This window comes from Muscardinus avellanarius (genome assembly GCF_963383645.1).
Source record: "Muscardinus avellanarius genome assembly, chromosome: X".
Taxonomy (NCBI): domain Eukaryota; kingdom Metazoa; phylum Chordata; class Mammalia; order Rodentia; family Gliridae; genus Muscardinus; species Muscardinus avellanarius.
The window spans coordinates 102,205,204-102,222,729 of NC_137792.1; the positions used below are offsets into that span (position 1 = coordinate 102,205,204).

At 44.6% G+C, this 17,526-nt stretch overlaps 1 protein-coding gene across 1 annotated transcript in view; it reads right to left on the bottom strand.

Annotated features, from left to right (window-relative positions):
• The window catches only part of LOC308279000 (SNRPN upstream reading frame protein), a gene marked incomplete at its 5' end in the record, with an annotated part of 28,625 nt that extends 12,363 nt beyond the window's left edge, over nt 1–16,262 (bottom strand). The window contains one exon of the mRNA XM_080718975.1: nt 16,249–16,262. Coding sequence (XP_080575101.1) covers nt 16,249–16,262 — 14 coding nt within the window. The remainder of the gene's footprint in view (nt 1–16,248) is intronic.
• Between the last annotated feature and the right edge of the window lie 1,264 nt (nt 16,263–17,526).

Here is a 17,526-nt window from a genome sequence, read left to right on the forward strand (position 1 = left end):
AACCACAACCATACCCAGCTTGCTCTCTCTCTCTCTCTCTCTCTCTCTCTCTCTCTCTCTCTCTAGCAAAGAAATGTATGGAATGAAATGAATCTTGAATGCATTAACAACAAAACAGTGAAGGATCACTAAGTACAATTTGAGCGTACTGTTTGTTTTGGTACTGGGGATCAAATCCAGGGCCTCATGCATGAGGCCGAAAGCAAGCTCTTTGCTACAGAGCTATACCTCCAGCCATTTTTTTTTTTTTTTTTGGTGGTACTGGGGTTCCTGGAAGCCCTCTACCTCCGGGCTACACTCCCAGACCTATTTTTACATTTTTATTTGGAAACAGGGTCTCCTAAGCCAGCGCGCGCGGCTGGCTTCGAACCTGCGCGATCCTCCTGTCTCCGCCTCCCAAGCGCGGGGATTACAAGCGTGCGCCACCACGCCCAGCTCCCTCCAGTCTTTTTTTGAATTTTTATTTTCCAGATGGGATTTTGCTAAGTTGTCAGGCTGTAAGCTTTGTTTATTTGTTTGTTTGTTTTCTTTTCTTTTTTTTTGTGGTACTGGAGATTGAACCCAAGGGTGATTATGCCTCTGAGCTAAATCCCCAGCTCTATTTTTTTTTTGTGTGTGTGTGTGGTACTAGAGATTGAACTCAGGGCATTCTACCTCCAAGCTACACCTCCAGCCCTATTTTATTCTTCCTTTTTTTACTTTTTTTTTTGTAGTTCTGCGGATTGAACCCAGGGGTACTCTACCTCTGTGCTACCCCCTATTTTATCCTTCTTTCTTTTTTTATTTTTATTTTATTTTATTTTTACTTTTTTGTGGTACTGGGGTTTGAACCTAGCAGTATTCTACTTCTGAGTATTCTACTCTGAGCTACACTCTGAGCTCTATTTTTTATTCTTTCTTACTTTATTTTTCTGTGGTACTGGGGATGGAACCCAGGGGCTTTCTACCTGTGGGCTACACTCCCAGACCTATTTTATACTTTATTTGGAAACAGGGTCTCACTAAGTTGCTGAGAGCCTCACTAAGTAGCTGAGGCTGGCTTCGAACCTGTGCGATCCTCCTGTCTCAGCCTCCCAAGCGCAGGAATACAAGCATGCTTTTGGTCTTTATTTTGAAACAGAGTCTCACTGAGTTGCAAAGGGCCTCGCTAAGTAGCTAAATCTGACCCCGAACATATGATCTTCCAAAGTACTGGGATTACAAGTGTGCACTACCACACACAGTTGATTCTTTTCTTTACTTTTTAAATAGAGTTTCACCAAGTTGCAGAGGGCCTCACAAGTTGCTGATGCTAGCCGCAAACCTGTGATCCTCCTGTCTCAGCCTCCCAAGTACTGGGATTACAAGAATGTGCCACTATGCCCAGCTGCCGTACGTATTTTATATTTATTTATTTCTCAGTGTGTGTGTGTGTGTGTGTGTGTGTGTGTGTGTGTGTGTGTGTGTGCTGCTGGGGATTGAACCCAGAGGCAATCTACCTCCAAGCTATACCCCATCCCTATTTTATTTGTGCCATGACACCTGGTTATAGCCATACATTTCCCTTCCTCCCTCCCTCCCTCCCTCCCTCCCTCCCTCCCTCCTTTCTTTCTTTCTTTCTTTCTTTCCTTCTTTCTTTCTTTCTTTCTTTTTGTGGTACTGGGATGGAACCCAGGGGCCTTCTACCTCCGGGCTACACTCCCATATCTATTTTATATTTTATTTGGAAACAGGGCCTCACTAAGTTGCTGAGGATGGCTTCAAACCTTCACAATCCTCCTTTCTAAGCCTCCTAAGTACTGGGATTACAAGTGTGTGCCACCACGCCCCACTCCTATGGCATACATTTCTTTTCGTTTCTTTTCGTTTTTTCTTTTTTTTTTTTTGCAGGTCTGGGGATGGAACCCAGGGACATTCTACCTCCGAGCTACACCCCCAGCCCTATTTTTTTAATCTTTATTTTGAAACTAGGTCTCACTGAGTTGCAGAGGGCCTCACTAAGTAGCTGAGGCTGTCTGCGAACCGTGATCCTCTACTCTCAGACTCCTGAATGCTGGGATTACAAAAGTGCACCACCATACCAGCGGGTCTTCATCCTTTTTGCCTCACAAATGGGATCTGATCCTCCAGGTTCCTGTTTTGCAGATGGAGCTGCCCAGCTTCTGCATGCAGGGATCTCAGACCTATCTCATCTCCTCGATGTTGGCCTGGGTTTTCTGTGGAGCTTTGGTCTCTCTTCTCGAGGAGCCAAGGCAGCTGAGACTCCTCTCTGGTGGTTCTCTATCATGAGATTTTTTTTTTTTTTTGGTACTGGGGGTGGAACCCAGAGGCTTTCTACCTCCGGGCTATACTCCCAGACCTATTTTATAATTTTATTTGTAGACAGGGTCTCACTAAGTTGCTAAGAGGCTCACTAAATAACTGAGGCTGGCTTCAAACCTGTGCGATCCTCCTGTCTCAGCCTCCCAAGCACGGGGATTATAAGGGTGCACCACCGTGCCCAGCTTGTCATGAGATTTTCAAACTGGCCTGAGAACAACCTTCTCTTAGCAGGGCGCAGTGGCGCATACCTACATTCCTGAAACTTGAGAGGCTAAGACAGGAGGATCAAAGATGAGGAAGTAGAACACACTAATTTACTGAGACCTGTTTCAGAATAAAAATGAAGCTGGATGTGGTGGTGTTTTCTTGTAATCCCAGTACTTGGGAGGCTGAGACAGGAGGATCACAGGTTCATGGCCAGCCTCAGCTACTTAGTGAAGCCATCTGCAATTTAGTGAGACCCTGTTTCAAAATAAGGAATAAAAAAATAGGGCTGGAAATGTAGCTCAAAGGTAGAATGTCCCTGGGTTCCATCTCCAGTACCACCAAAAAAAAAAAAAAAAAAAAGAATTTCTCTGGTTCCTCGGTCTCCTCCACAGTCTGTCTGTCTGTTTGTCTGTCTGTCTCTTTCTCTGTCTCTCTTGGTGATGCTGGAGATTGAACCCAGTGGCATTCTACCTCTGACCTACACCTCTAGCCCTTTTTATATTTTTGTTTGCAAACAGGGTCTTGCTAGGTTGCTGAGAGTTTCACTAAGTTGCTGAGGCTATACCCCAACCTGCAATCCTCCTGTTTCCGCCTCCCAAGGACTGGGATTATAGGTATGCACCACCACCCATATCCCGCTCACAAAGTATCTCTTTAAAGTCACCTGTGACAGGTGGTGTTGTGGTGGCACAAGCTTGTAATCCCAGTATTTGGGAGGCAAAGACAGAAGAATTTTAGATTTGAGGCCACTGTTCAGTAATTTATGGAGATACCGGTTCAAAATAAAAAATAAAAAAAAAAACTGGCCAGGGGTGTAGCTCAGGGGTAAAACACCCCTGGCTTCAATCTTCAGTTCCATAATACATAAAGTCACCTGAGTCCCTTCTGTAGCCAAAAAATGTGGTACGTGCTAGCACTTCAGTCATGTGGAGGCTCTAATCAGAATAGCAGAGTCCATGCCCACATTGTCCTTGAAATGAGATCCTCAGATTCACGGGTTCCAGTTCTTCATTCCTTGGGTCTATAAGCTGATAAGAGCTGTTACTCCTTAGCAGAGGGAGAAGAAAAGGGGGAGGAGGAAAAGGAGGAGGAGGAGGAAAAAATGTCAGCTTTGAAACGGGCCATTCAAGCCAGGCATAGTGGTGCCTGCCTGTGATCCTAGTACTTGGGAGGCTGAGACAGGAGGATTGCAGGTTCGCCCCCAGCCCCAACTACTTAGTGACGCTCTCTCTGAAACTTAGTGAGATCCTGTTTCAAAATAAAAAACAATAACGCAGGGCGTGGTGGCGCACGCTTGTAATCCCCGCGCTTGGGAGGCGGAGACAGGAGGATCGCGCTGGTTCAGAGCCAGCCTCGCTGGTTTAAGAGACTCTGTTTCCACATAAAAATGTTAAAAAAAAATAGGTCTGGGAGTATAGCCCGTGGGAGTGTATACCGGAGGTAGAAGGGCTTCCAGGAACCCCAGTACCACCAAAAAATAAAATAAATAAATAAAAATAAATAAATAAAATAAAAAACAATAAAAAAATTGGCCGGGCATGGTGGTGCATGTTTGTAATCCCAGCATTTGGGAGGCTAAGACAGGAGGATCGAGGTTCGCAGACAGCCTCTGCTATTTAGTGAAGTCTTTTGCAACTCAGTGAGACCCTGTTTCAAAATAAAGAATAAAAAATAGCTGGGTGTGGTGGCGCACGCTTGTAATCCCAGCGTTTGGGAGGCTGAGACAGGAGGATCCGGGTTCGTGGACAGCCTCTGCTACTACTTAGTGAGGCCCTCTGCAACTCAGTGAGACTCTGTTTCCAAATAAAGAATTAAAAACTAGGGATGAGCCGGGCATGGCGGCGCACGCTTGTAATCCCCGCACTTGGGAGGCTGAGACAGGAGGATCGCACAGGTTCAAAGCCAGCCTCAGCTACTTAGTGAGGCTCTCAGCAACCTAGTGAAACCCTGTTTCCAAATAAAATATAAAATAGGTCTGGGAGTATAGCCCGGAGGTAGAAAGCCTCTGGGTTCCACCACCAGTACCAAAAAAAAAAAAAAAAAAAAAAACTAGGGTTGTGGGTGTAGCTACGAGGTTGAATGTCCCTGGGTTCCATCCTCAGTACCACAAAAATAATTAATTAATTAAAACAGTAATAAAATAAAATAATAGGACTGGGAGTATAGCTCAGAGGTAGAATGCTCCTGGGTTCAATTCCCAGTACCACACACAGCTTTTAGCTGGCAAGGTCTGCTTTGCCTGACAGTCCAGAGCCAGAGAAAAAGGATTTTATTGTTTTGCCTAAGTATAGCTATTCGTATTAGCAATTAATACTACTCTCATTAGGAATCAATATCAACTCAATCTCCATCATCGTGTGTGTGTGTGTGTGTGTGTGTGTGTGTGTGTGTGTGTACAAATGTGTGCATCACTGGGGATTGAGCCCAGCATTCCACCTCCAAAATATACTCCAGCCCTTTTTATTTTTTATTTGGAAACATGGCCTTGCTAAATTGCTGGAATTGTCTTTTAGAACCTGCCATCCTCCTATCTCAGCCTCCCAAGTACTGTGATTATAGGTGTGTGCCACCAGGCCCCCAGGGCTGGCTCCATTTTACTTCTCTTTTCTTTCTTTCTTTCTTTCTTTTCTTTTCTTTTCTTTTCTTTTGTTTTCTTTTCTTTTCTTTCCTGTGGTACTGGGGGTGGACACAGGGGCTTTCTACCTCAGGCTCAGGGATAACTCCCAGACTTTTTTTTTTTAAGGTACTGGGGACGGAACCTAGAGGTATTCTACCTCCAAGCCACACCCACAACCCCAGCCGTATTTTTTATTCTATTTTATAACTTTATTTGGAAACAGGGTCTCACTAAGTTGCTGAGAGCCTCACTAAGTAGCTGAGGCTGGCTTCCAACCTGTGTGATCCTCCTGTCTCAGCCTCCCAAGTGCTGGGAATACAAGTGTGTGCCACCACGCCCGGCTCTATTATTTTTTCTTTATTTTGAAACAGGGTCTCACTGAATTGCAAAGGGCCTCTCACTAAGTAGCTGAGGCTGTCCACAAACCGCAATCCTCCTGTCTTAGCCTCCCAAATGCTGGGATTACAAGCGTGTGTCACCATGCCCAGCTTCCATACTTATTTTCTATTTTTATTTATTTTAAAACAGGGTCTTCCTAAGTAGCTGAGGCTGGCCTCGAACCTGCATGATCCTCCTGTCTCAGCCTCCCAAGTACTGGGATTACAAGGGTGTGTCACCTGTCACCACACCTGGCTTACTTTTTTTTTCTTTTGCAGTACTGGAGATGGAACCCAGGGGCATTCTACCTCCAAGCTACATACCCCCAGCCCTATTTTTTTTTATTCTTTTATTACTTTTTTCATTTTCTTTTTTCTTTCTTTTCTTTTTTTTTTTTGCGGTACTAGGAATGAAACCCAGGAGCATTCTACCTCTCACTACACCCCCAGCCCTATTTCTTTTTATTCTTTATTTTGAGACAGGGTCTCACTGAGTTGCAAAGGGCCTCACTAAGTAGCTGAGGCTGTCTGCAAATGGCGATCCTCCTGTCTCAGCCTCCCAACTAATTGATGTTGCCGGCATGCGCCATTGTGCATGGTTCAGCAAGCATGTTATTAATATCCAGTCGTCTGTTCCAATGTCCTCCTACCTACACTGCCAGCTGTGGTGAACATCGCACCTCCCATATTTTTTGTTATATTAACCCCTTGTGTATAACTCTTATTTTATTATTTTATTTTTGTACTGGGGATTAAACCAAGCAGCATTCTACCTCCAAGCTACATCCCTGGCCCACTTTTTTTTTTTTTTTGGTACTGGGATGGAACCCAGACGCATTCTATCTCCAAGCTGCACCCCCAGCCCTATTTTTTATTCTTTATTTTGAAACTGGGTCTCACTGAGTTGCAAAGGGCCTCACTAAGGAGCTGAGGCTGTCCGAGAATCACAATCCTTTGGTCTCAGCCTCTCAAATGCTGGGATTACAAGCGTGCGCCACCACGCCCGCCTCATCCCCATCTTTATTTTTATTTTATTTTATTTTTGACAGTATTGGGGATGGAACCCAGGGGCATTCTACCTCTGAGCTACACCCCCAGCCTTATTTTTATTTTTTATTTGGAAACAGGGTCTCACTAAGTGGCGGAGAGTCTCAGTAAGTAGCTGAGGCTGGCCGCGAACCTGCGATCTTCCTGTCTCAGCCTCTTAAATACTGTGATTACAAGTGTGCGCCACCACGCCCGGCTTTTCTTCTTTCTATTCCAACAGGGTTTTAGCAAGTTGCTGAGGCTGGCCTCCTTGGATCTCAGCTTCCCAAGTACTAGGATTACAGGTGTGCAGCACTGTAGCCAGTTTGCTTTACTTTTGTGTGTGTATGGTACTGGAGCTTGAGCCCAGGGGTGTTCTACGTCTGAGGTACAGTCCCAGGTGCTGAAAGTCTCATGGCAACATTTCTGAGGCTGGCCTTAAGCCTGTGAGCCGTGATCTCTGCATCTCAAGAAGGGAGATTACACTACTCCAGGGCACTTGGCTTGCCTTTACTTTTTCTTCTTTTTCTTTTTCTTTTTCTTTTCTTTTTTTTTTTTTTTTTTTTTTTTTTTGGGTGGTACTGGGGTTCCTGGAAGCCCTTCTACCTCCGGGCTACACTCCCAGACCTATTTTATTTTATTTTATTTTATTTTATTTTTATTTATTTATTTTGGTGGTACTGGGGTTCCTGAAGCCCTTCTACCTCCAGGCTACACTCCCAGACCTATTTTTTACATTTTTATTTGGAAACAGGGTCTCCTAAGCCAGCACGCGCGGCTGGCTTCGAACCTGTGTGATCCTCCTGTCTCTGCCTCCCAAGCGCGGGGATTACAAGCGTGCACCACGCCCGGCTTTTCCTTTACTTCTTTAGCCATGATTTCGTTTAGTTCTGTGAACACAATGTGCAGCTAAAGTTCCCTGAAGAAGCCATATATATATATATATATATATATATATATATATATATATATATATTAGAGATCCTGCAGGCTGTCTGACCCTGGCTGAGTAGAGCATCCTGATTGTGGAGGGAAAGAACATTGCAAGCTGGGCTTGGTGGCGCACATTTGTAATCCCAATCCCAGTACTTGGGAGGCTGAGATAAGAGAGTCCCAGGTTCAAGACCAATCTTAATATCTTAGGTCCTCCGTAACTTAGTGAGACCCAGTTTCAAAATAAAAAGAATAAAATAGGGCTGGGGGTTTAGCTCAGAGGTAGAATATCCCTGGGTTCCATCCCCAGTATCACACACACACACACACACACACACACACACACACACACATTGCAGGTTGGGTGCCAAAATTATCTTGGACTATCGTAGGCCCTTTAGAAAAACTGCCATTTATTTTCAATTTTTGTATCTGACCTCACTCTCTCATGACTATTATGTAAACCTCTTGGAATGTGTTGCTAAGCTTAGCAGACCGCTAGCCTCCATCAACCTAAAGCTAAGAACGCAGTAGGATGACATGAAACCCAGAGGAAAGATTTCCGCGTTCGCTGCCAACCGCCCGCCTGTCTAATGCCCCCAGCGGCATGCTCGTAGAGTACATGGACTTAGCTCTTTCCTGGTTCTTTGGCTACTTTGTGTAACCACTTTCTCTTTGGAACATGTCATTAAGGGTAACTGAATCCTTGCTCCCAGGCAATGGTCATTTGTTTTGCTCAGAATAAACTAAATTCTCATTTCCTTTAAAAGAGTTATTTTACATGGGCGAGATTTAGAATATATACTCTGATGTCTTTTTGTGTGTGTGTGGGTCTGGGGGTGGAACCCAAGGGGATTTGACCTCCGAGCTACACCCCCTGCCCTATTTTTTATTCTTTATTTTGAAGCAGGGTCTCACTGAGTTGCGGAGGGCCTCACTAAGTAGCTGAGGCTGTCCGTGAACCGCGATCCTCCTGTCTCAGCCTCCCGAACGCTGGGATTACGAGCGTGCACCACCACGCCCGGCTACTTTGGTGTCGTTGTTAAACTGATTATTGGTCATTCTCTGTTGTCTGGTTTTTGTTTTGGTTTGTTTATTTTCTGGCGTCTGGGTCAACATTTCTATTTCTTTGCAAATCTTGAAATTTCTGCTTTAAATTGGACTTTTATTTTATTTTATTTATTTTTTTTTTTGCAGTATCGGGGATGAAACTCAGGGGCATTCTACCTCCAAGCTACACCCCCAGTCCTATTTTATTTTTATTCTTTATTTTGAAACAGAGGCTCACTGAGTTGCAGGGTCTCAGTAAGTAGCTAAAGCTGTCTGCGAACGACAATCCTCCTGTCTCAGCCTTCCAAATGTTGGGATTACAAGCGTGTGCCACCACATCCGGGTTATTTTATTTATTTATTTATTTATTTATTTATTTATTTTTGCGGCTCTGGGAATAGAGCCCAGGGGCATTTGACCCCCTAGCTACACCCCCTGCCCTATATTTTAGTCTTTATTTTCAAACAGGGTCTCACTGAGTTGCGGAGGGCCTCACTAAATAGCTGAGGCTGTCTGCGAACCGCGATCATCCAGTCTCAGCCTCCCATGTGCTGGGATTACAAGCGTGTATCACCATGCCCAGCTTTATTTTTTATTTTTGAAACAGGATCTCACTAAGTTGCTGAGGCTGGCCTCAAACCTCCTATCCTCTAGTCTCAGTTTCCCAAATACTGGGATTACAGCCATGAGTCACCAAACCCAGCTGAACATTTTATTTTATTTTTTTATTTTTATTGGTGCATTGTAATCATACATCACATTGGAACACAAGACTTGAGTGTATATACAAGCACACATCATCCAATTAGCCCTCATCCAGCCCCCATCCCATTCCCTCCCCCTCCCTCAATCCCATGCCTGATTGGTGATTATCTTTGATACATTTGTTTACATGTTTTAAATAATATATTATAAATCGGACATCCCAGTACTGTCTCCCAGTACTTGGGAGACTGAGACAGGATCATCCTTAGGATCAGGGCCAGTGAGGACTAATTTGTGGAGACCTTTATTTATTTATTTATTTATTTATTTATTTATTTATTTTTTGGTACCAGGGATTGAATCCTGGGGCACTCTACCTCCTAGCCACAGCCCCCATTCCCAGCCCTATTTTTAATTTTTTAAATAATTAATTAATTAATTAATTTTGGTGGTACTGGAGTTCCTGGAAGCCCTTCTACCTCTGGGCTACACTCCCAGATCCATTTATATATATATATATATTTTTTTTTTTTTTTGGAAACAGGATCTCTTAAGCCAGAGAGGCTGGCTTCGAACCTGCACGATCCTCCTGTCTCGGCCTCCCAAGCGTGGGGATTACAAGCGTGCGCCACCACGCCCGGCCCTATTTTTTATTTTTAAACAGGGTCTCACTAGTTGCAGAAGGCCTCACTAAGTAATTTAGGCTAGCTGCAAATCTAGCAAATTACAAGCATGCACCACCATGCCTGGCAAGACTGTTTCAAAATAAAAAGTAAAACAAATAAAACCCCAGAAACAAAAACAAACACAGAAGTGGGGAAGGTAGGGATTGTGTATGTGTCTAAAATGCCCCTGGGTTCAATCCCCAGAACCACCAAATGAATAATATGTTAGCCAGGCACAATGGTGCATGCCTACTATCCCAGTACTTGGGAGGCTGAGACTCGAGAATCCTAGGTTCTAGGGACAGCCTCAGCGACTTTGTGACACCCTCAGGAATTTAGGAAGAAATTGTTTTCAAATACAAAAATAAAAAGAGTTTAGGGTGTAACACAAAGATAAAATACCCCTTGCTTCTATCCCCACTACCAAAAAAAAAATTTTTTTTATTGTGGTAACTCTGGATACTGGTTCCCCCATTCCCTATTTGGGTCTCCTTATTGTTAGTTCCAAGCGTATTTGTTTAGCGATTAGCTGAATTGTTTTAGTAAATACGCACACACACACGCACGCACGCACGCACATGCACACACACACACAGGAGGCCTCTTTTCTTACTCCTCAAGAGGCACAACCTTGGCTCTTCCCACAGTCTCCCTGGGACAAGGGTGCTTTTGGCCGGGCTCGCTTTAGCAGTCTCCCTTCCCTGACCACACCCGCTATTAAACTCCACTAATTGCCTGTTGATTGCTTCATTGCTGTCAACAAAGCTCTGGGGCATAAATTATTCCACAGAGAGATTTTTTTTTTTCGGATCCCAGAAGGTTTCCTCCCAGCCCCGTCTTTCTCAGTTGTCTCTGGGAAACTAGCGGTCCTGTAACTTTAGAACATGTTTCTAGTGAACCGACTTACACCCTCTCAACTGTCTTTCCTCGTGTGCGGTGTTTTTAGGTACTGCTTCTGGCGTCAGATGTGTGATGTTTTCCAGCACCAACCAATTTTCTAATTCTCCTACACCAACTGAATGCCCTACAATTCTATTCAAAAATTGTGTGCGTGTGTGTGTGTGTGTGTGTGTGTGTGTGTGTGTGTGTGGCACTGGGGGTTGAACCCAAAAGGCACTTTACCTCTGAGCTACACCCCCAGGTCTATTTTATTTTTTAATTAATTAATTTATTTTTTGAGGGTCTGGGGATGAAACCCAGGGGCATTCAACTTCTGAGCTACACCCCAGCCCTATTTTTTATTCTTTATTTTGAAACAGGGTCTCACTGAGTTGCGGAGGGTCTCACTAAGTAGTTGAGGCTGGCTGTCAACCACGAGCCTCCAGTCTCAGCCTCTCAGCCTCCCGAATGCTGGGATTACAAGTGTGCACCACCATGCCTGGCACTTATAAGAGTCTTGTGTGTCAAAAAAGGAAAGGAAGAAAGATGGGCGTGGTGGCACACACTTGTAATCCCAGTACTTGGGAGGCTGAAACAGAAGGATTGCAGGTTCGCAGCCAGCCTTAGCTATTTAGTGAGGCTCTCTGCAATTTAGTGAGACCCTGTTTCCAAATAAAGAATAAAAAAAAATAGGAATAGGGCTGGGGTGTAGCTTGGAGGTAGAGTGCCCCTGGGTCCAATCCCCAGTACAAAAAAAAAAAAAAAGAAAGGAAGGAAGGATGATAAAGTCATTTAGGGGACATATTTAATTTGAGGTGTTTCAGGGATATCTAGGTGGTTATATCTAGTAGGTGTTTTATTTATTTATTTATTTATTTATTTATTTATTTATTTTGCGGAACTGGAACTTGAACCCAGGGACATTCTACTTCCGAGATACACCTCCAGCCCTATTTTTTATTCTGTGTGTGGGGGGGTACTGGGGGTGGAACCCAGGGGCTTTTCTACCTCCAGGGCTATACTATACTCCCAGACCTATTTTATACTTTATTTGGAAACACCGTCTCACTAAGTTGCTGAGAGCCTCACTAAGTAGCTGAGGCTGGCTTCGAACCTGCGCAGTCCTCCTGTCTCAGCCTCCCAAGCACTGGAATACAAGCGTGCACCACCACGCCCCGCTAATAGCTGTTTTGAATGGATCTGAATGGAGCTGAGTGTGGTGGCACACACCTGTAATCCCAGTACTTGGTATGTGTGTGGATGGGTTGACATAGGAGGATCACAGTAAAGAATAAAAAATAGGGCTGGGGGTGTAGCTCAGGGGCAGAATGCCCTGAGGTTCAATTCCCAGTACCACAAAAAAGGGGGACTGAGTGTGTAGCATGGAGGTAGGATGCCCCTCGGTTCAATTCTCAATACCCCGAATAAATAAATCAAATAAAAATAATAAATGGATCTGAATCAGGTTGAGACTAAAGTACAAGTGAAAAATAAACATGCAAGAACATACAGAAAAGAATCTGAAGAAAAAAATCACAGGGGCACTAGCTTGACTCGATATATGAATTATTATAAATCCTCTATAATTCGGACTGGTGGTATGAGTGTCAAAGACACCAATGGAATAGAATGAAAAGCTCAGAAAGTTTCCAAAGTAAATACAGAAATTGATTGATTGATTAATTTATTTATAAATTATGGTATTAGGGATTGAACCTAGGGACATTTATATCAGAGCTACCTTACCTCTCCAGCCCTTTTTTTTAATTAATTAATTTATTTATTTAGTGGTACTGGGAATTGAACCAAGGGGTGTTCTGCCTCCATGCTATACCCCCACAGCCTCTTATTTTATTTACTTTGGGTATTGGAGATGGAACCCAGGGGCATTCTACTTGTGAGCTACACTCCCAGCCCTTTTTTAAATTTTTGTTTTGTTTTGTTTTGTTGTGGTACTGGGGATGGAACCCAGGGGCATTCTACCTCCGAGCTACACCCCCTGCCCCTTTTTTTTTTTATTCTTTATTTTGAAATAGGGACTAACTGAGTTGCAGAGGGCCTCACTGAGTAGCTGAGGCCAGCCGTGAACTGCGATCCTCCTGTCTCAGCCTCCCAAATGCTGGGATTACAAGCGTGCGCCAGCACACCCATCTATATTTTTTTTTGTTTTGAAACAGTCTCTCTAAGTTGCTGAGACTGGCTTTGAACCTGCAATCCTCCTGTTTGAGTACTGAGAATTCAGGTATACATCATCCTGCCTGGTTTTTTTTTTTCTCTGTTTGTTTACTGTGGTACTGAGGATTGAACCCAGGTAGGGACAATTTATCTCTGAGCTATACTCTCATCCCTTTTTTATTCTTTATTTATTCGTTTATTTTTGTGGCACATGGGTTGAATGCAGGGGCATTCTACCACCGAGCTACACCCTCAGTCCTATTTTTTTTTTTAATTTTGAAATAGGGTCTCACTAAGTTGCGGAGTGCCTCACTAAGTAGCTGAGGATGGTCATGAACCTGTGATTATCCTGTCTCAGCTCCCCCAATACTGGAATTTTTTGTTGTTTTGAAAAAAGGTCTCATTAGGTTGCTAGAGTCTTGCAAAATGTCTGAGGCTGATCTTGAACTTGCGGTCCTCCTGTCTCAGCCTTCCAAGCACTAGGATTACAGGCACGCAACACCACACTCAGTTTATTTTTTATTTTGGAACAGAGTCTTGCTAAGTTACTACATACTGGCCTTGAAACTGCTATCCTTCTATTTTAGCCTCCCAAATACTGGGATTATAGGCATGTGCCACCACATTCAGCTGGTAATTTTTTTTTGTCAATTCATAAACCAATTGAGACTTTGATATGTTTATTTTTTTATTTTTTATTTTGGGTGGTACTGGGGTTCCTGGAAGCCCTTCTACCTCCGGGCTACACTCCCAGACCTATTCTATACTTTTTATTTGGAAACAGGGTCTCTTAAGTCAGTGAGGCTGGCTTTGAACCTTCGCGATCCTCCTGTCTCTGCCTCCCAAGCGTGGGGATTACAAGCGTGCGCCACCACGCCCGGCTATCAGCTTGTACATTTATTTTATTTTATGTATTTATTTTGGTACTACTGGAGATTGAACCCAGGGAAATTCTATCTCGGGGCTACATCCCATCCCTATTTTTATTCTTTTTTATTTTGAAACAGGGTCTCACTAAGTTGCTGAGGCTGGCCGCGAACCTGGATCCTCCTGTGTCAGTCTCCCAAGCACTAGGATTACAAATGTGTACCACCACACCCAGCTCAGCTTGTAAATGTAATATGTAACAAAGATGGCATTTCAAATTGCTGGGGCAAAGATGAAGTGTTGTTTTTTTAACTGGGGATTGAACCCAGAGGTGCTTTACCACTGAGCTATATCCCTCACATGTGCGTGTAGGGGGGTTCCTGGGGATCGAACTCAGGGGCACCCTATCTCCAAATTACACCCCAGGGCCCCCTTTTTTGTTTTGAAATGGTCTTGTTAGGTTGCTGACGTTCTTGCTGCTTGCAGAGGTTGTCCTTGAACCTGAGATCCCCCCGTCTCACCTTCCAAGTACTGGGTTACAGGCATGCACAACCTCACCCAGCTCCCTAGTCTTTCTTATTTTTTATCTTTTTTTTTTTTTTTTTGAGATGGGTCTCCCTAAATTGTCCAGACTTGCCCTGAATTTATAGTCATCCTGCCTCAGCCTCCCAAGAAGCTGGAATTACAGGTATGCACCACCACACCCCACGGAAGATGGAGTTTTAAATAAATAATGCTTGAGTCTGGCGTGGTGGGGCACGCTTGGTATCCCAGCATTCGGGAGGCTGAGACAGGAGGATCGCGGTTCCTGGACGGCCTCAGATACTTAGTGAGGCTCTTTGCAACTCAGTGAGACCCTGTTTCAAAATAAAGAATAAAAAAAAAAAAATAGGGCTGGGGTGTAGCTCAGAGGCAGAATACCCTGGGTTCCATCCCCAGTACTGCAGTAAGTAAGTAAGTAAGTAAGTAAGTAATGCTAGCCAGGTGTGGTGGTACAGGTTTGTAATTCCAGAAATTGGGAGGGTTCGCAGCCAGCCTCAGCTACTTAGTGAGGCCCTTTGCAACTCAGTGAGACTCTGTTTCAAAATAAAGAATAAAAAACAGGGTTGAGGGTGTAGCTCAGAGGAAGAATGCCCTTGGGTTCCATCCCCAGTACTGAAAAAAAAGATAAATAAATGATGTTGGAACAAATGAAAAGGCAATTGGAAAAAGAAAATCTGGCTTGTGGTGTAGAAATCCATACTTCACACCGTACACAAGTATAAACTCTAAATGTAAATAAGACCATATGCATGGTAAGAAAAAACGTGTGAATTTTCCTTTGATCACATGTGAAAAAATATTTTTTACTTTTTTTTTATGGTACTGGGGATTGAACCCAGGGGCATTCTACCCCTGAGCTAAACCTCCAGACTGATTTTTTATTCTTTATTTTTGAAATGGTCTCACTAAGCCAGGCGTGGTGGTGCACGTGTGTAATCTCAGCATTCAGGAGGCTGAGACCGGAGGATCCCGGTTCTCCGACAGCCTCAGCTACTTGGTGAGGTCCTCCATAACTCAGTGAGACCCTTCAAAATAAAGAATAAAAAATAGGGCAGGGAGTGTAAGCTCAGAGGTCAAATGCCCCTGGGTTGCACCCCCAGATTTGCAAAAAAGAAAGAAAAAAAAGAAAAAATGAAATGGTCTCACTAAGTTGCGGAGAGTCGCACTAAGTAGCTGAGGCTGGCCTTGAATCTGTGATCCTCCTATCTCTGCCTCCCAAGTACAGGCACGTGCCACCATGTCTGGGTGAGAAAATATTTCTTAACTATGAATCAAAATCTGGAGACCATAAAGTTTGATAAACTTGACTATATTTTTAATGCACTGCAGAAAAACGCCGTAAACGAAACCAAAAAGCAACCAACAAACAGGAAGAAAATAGTTGCAACATATTCAACAGATAGAGACCTAATAAAGTTACTGTATAAAGAATACTTGGGTACAAACCTTACTTGGGAGGCTGAGACAGGAGGATCGTACAGGTTCGAGGCCAGCCTCAGCTACTTAGTGAGGCTCTCAGCATCTTAGTGAGATCCTGTTTCCAAATTAAAAAAAAAATATGTCCAGGGGTATATGCCAGAAGTAGAAGGCCTCTGGGTTCCATCCCCAGTACAAAGAAAGAAAGAAAGAAAGAAAGAAAGAAAGAAAGAAAGAAAGAAAGAAAGAAAGAAAGAATAGCTGGGCGTGGTGGCACATGTTTGTAAACCCAGCACTTGGGAGGCTAAGAATTGCAAACACAGATTAATTTGTAGCTTGAAATGCTCCAAAGCTCGACAAAATGAAAGTTTCTTTCCTGACCAACAGTCCTCCATCCCACTCCATAAAGATAATCACTGGCATAATTTGCTCTGCACTTGGCATGGTTTTCCTGAGCATGTGTAAATATACATGCATGTATACATACTCTGGTCTATTCATTGACCGATTTATTTTTTTTACTTTTAAAATACCAAACTGGGCCGGGCATGGTGGCGCACACTTGTAATCCCCGCGCTTGGGAGGCTGAGACAGGAGGATCGCACAGGTTCGAAGCCAGCCTCAGCTACTTAGTGAGGCTCTCGGCAACTTAGTGAGACCCTGTTTCTAAGTAAAATATAAAATAGGTCTGGGAGGATAACCCAGAGGTAGAAAGCTCCTGAGTTCCAGCCCGGTACCACAAAAAAAAAAAAAAAAAAAAAAAAAAAAAAAAATAGGGCTGGGCTGGGGGTGTAGCTCAGAGGTAGAATGCCCCTGGGTTATTCCCAGTAACACACACACACACACACACACACACACACACACACACACACACACACCACTTGGAAAACAAGGGGAGATAGATCAACAGCTTACACTAGAAAAATGTGGAAAAGACATGAACACAAAGAGAGACATTTAACTCCTTCTTAACCACAGAGAAAAGCAAAACGGAACGCCATTGAGATACTAAGCAACCATCATACCGATGCAAATTTAAATGAATGTGATATATGTTGGGAAGTGTGCCCGTAACGAGTCGTATTATTACTGGTAGGAATGCAAAAACGGGTCTAAGACTGGGGAAGGGAATATGCTGGAGATGCGAGGGTGGGAGTCGTTCGTGTTTAGAAGCAAACAAATAAGATCAGCCAGGGAGGGAGAAGCCTGTGAGATGAAGAGAGAAGGGGTGGGGGGACGGAACCCCAGAAAACGGCGCCATTCCGGGTGGCGGTGTAGCTCTGGCAGGCACCGCCAGCGTGCTCTGGAGTCGGGCAGAGCTGGCTTTGCAAGCCGGCTGTTTGGGATTCGGGAGCTGAGCTGTCTTCTCTGGTCAGCTCTCCCACCTGTCCTGAGCATCTGGAAATGATGCTTCACGAGGATGCTGGGAGATGCGTCCAGTAAAGCAGCTGGGGTCTGGAAGCCTCCCCTCCTCTTCTCGGAGCCCCCCCCCCCCCCGCCACACACACCTCCCGCCGTCTGCATTTTCTTTCCCTCGAGGATGGGGGTTGAGGTGGGTCAAGAAAGCCGGGCGGGGGGAGCTAGGGTGACGCGGCTCTCACGTGACCGGCCGGGCGCCGACGTGGGCACCAGCCCCCGCGCCCGCCTGCCCGCCCTGCGGTCCGGTCCCGGCGCCCGCGCGGAACCAGCTCCCTGCGCTGCCCGGGCGGCGGGCGAGCGGTGAGCGGGCTTCTGCGAGCCCGAGAAGGCGCGGGCCTGTCCCGGG